This window comes from Penaeus monodon, chromosome 22 (genome assembly GCF_015228065.2).
Source record: "Penaeus monodon isolate SGIC_2016 chromosome 22, NSTDA_Pmon_1, whole genome shotgun sequence".
In the NCBI taxonomy this organism is placed as follows: domain Eukaryota; kingdom Metazoa; phylum Arthropoda; class Malacostraca; order Decapoda; family Penaeidae; genus Penaeus; species Penaeus monodon.
In genome coordinates this window covers 2,222,200-2,222,478 of record NC_051407.1, presented here as the reverse complement: position 1 = coordinate 2,222,478, position 279 = coordinate 2,222,200, and the positions used below count along the sequence as shown (strand labels likewise).

At 58.1% G+C, this 279-nt stretch overlaps 1 protein-coding gene across 1 annotated transcript in view; it reads right to left on the bottom strand.

Annotated features, from left to right (window-relative positions):
• Positions 1 to 279, bottom strand: part of LOC119586776 (acrosin-like) — a 12,720-nt gene that overhangs the window by 9,569 nt on the left and 2,872 nt on the right. Inside the window, exon 5 of the mRNA XM_037935497.1 lies at positions 2 to 184. Coding sequence (XP_037791425.1) covers positions 2 to 184 — 183 coding nt within the window. The remainder of the gene's footprint in view (position 1; positions 185 to 279) is intronic.

The window sequence follows — 279 nt, the reverse complement described above, 5'->3', positions numbered from 1 at the left end:
TCACTGTCGACGCAATGACTCGCCGTGACGACATGCGTGGCCGTGATGATGGCACCTCCGCACGACATGCTGGCACTGCCGAGAGAGATGTCCACCCTGGCCATCCAAGGGTACTCTCCCGCGTCCGCCTCCGCCCCGCCCACGATCCTGGTTGCTCCTGCGCCCGCGGGGGCCTGGCCACACACTGGGGAACAGGTGATAACGATGATTGTGAAGCTCGGTATTACACTTATTGCTACTTCATAAGGCATCAGTGTCACTATTACTATTCTTTCCATC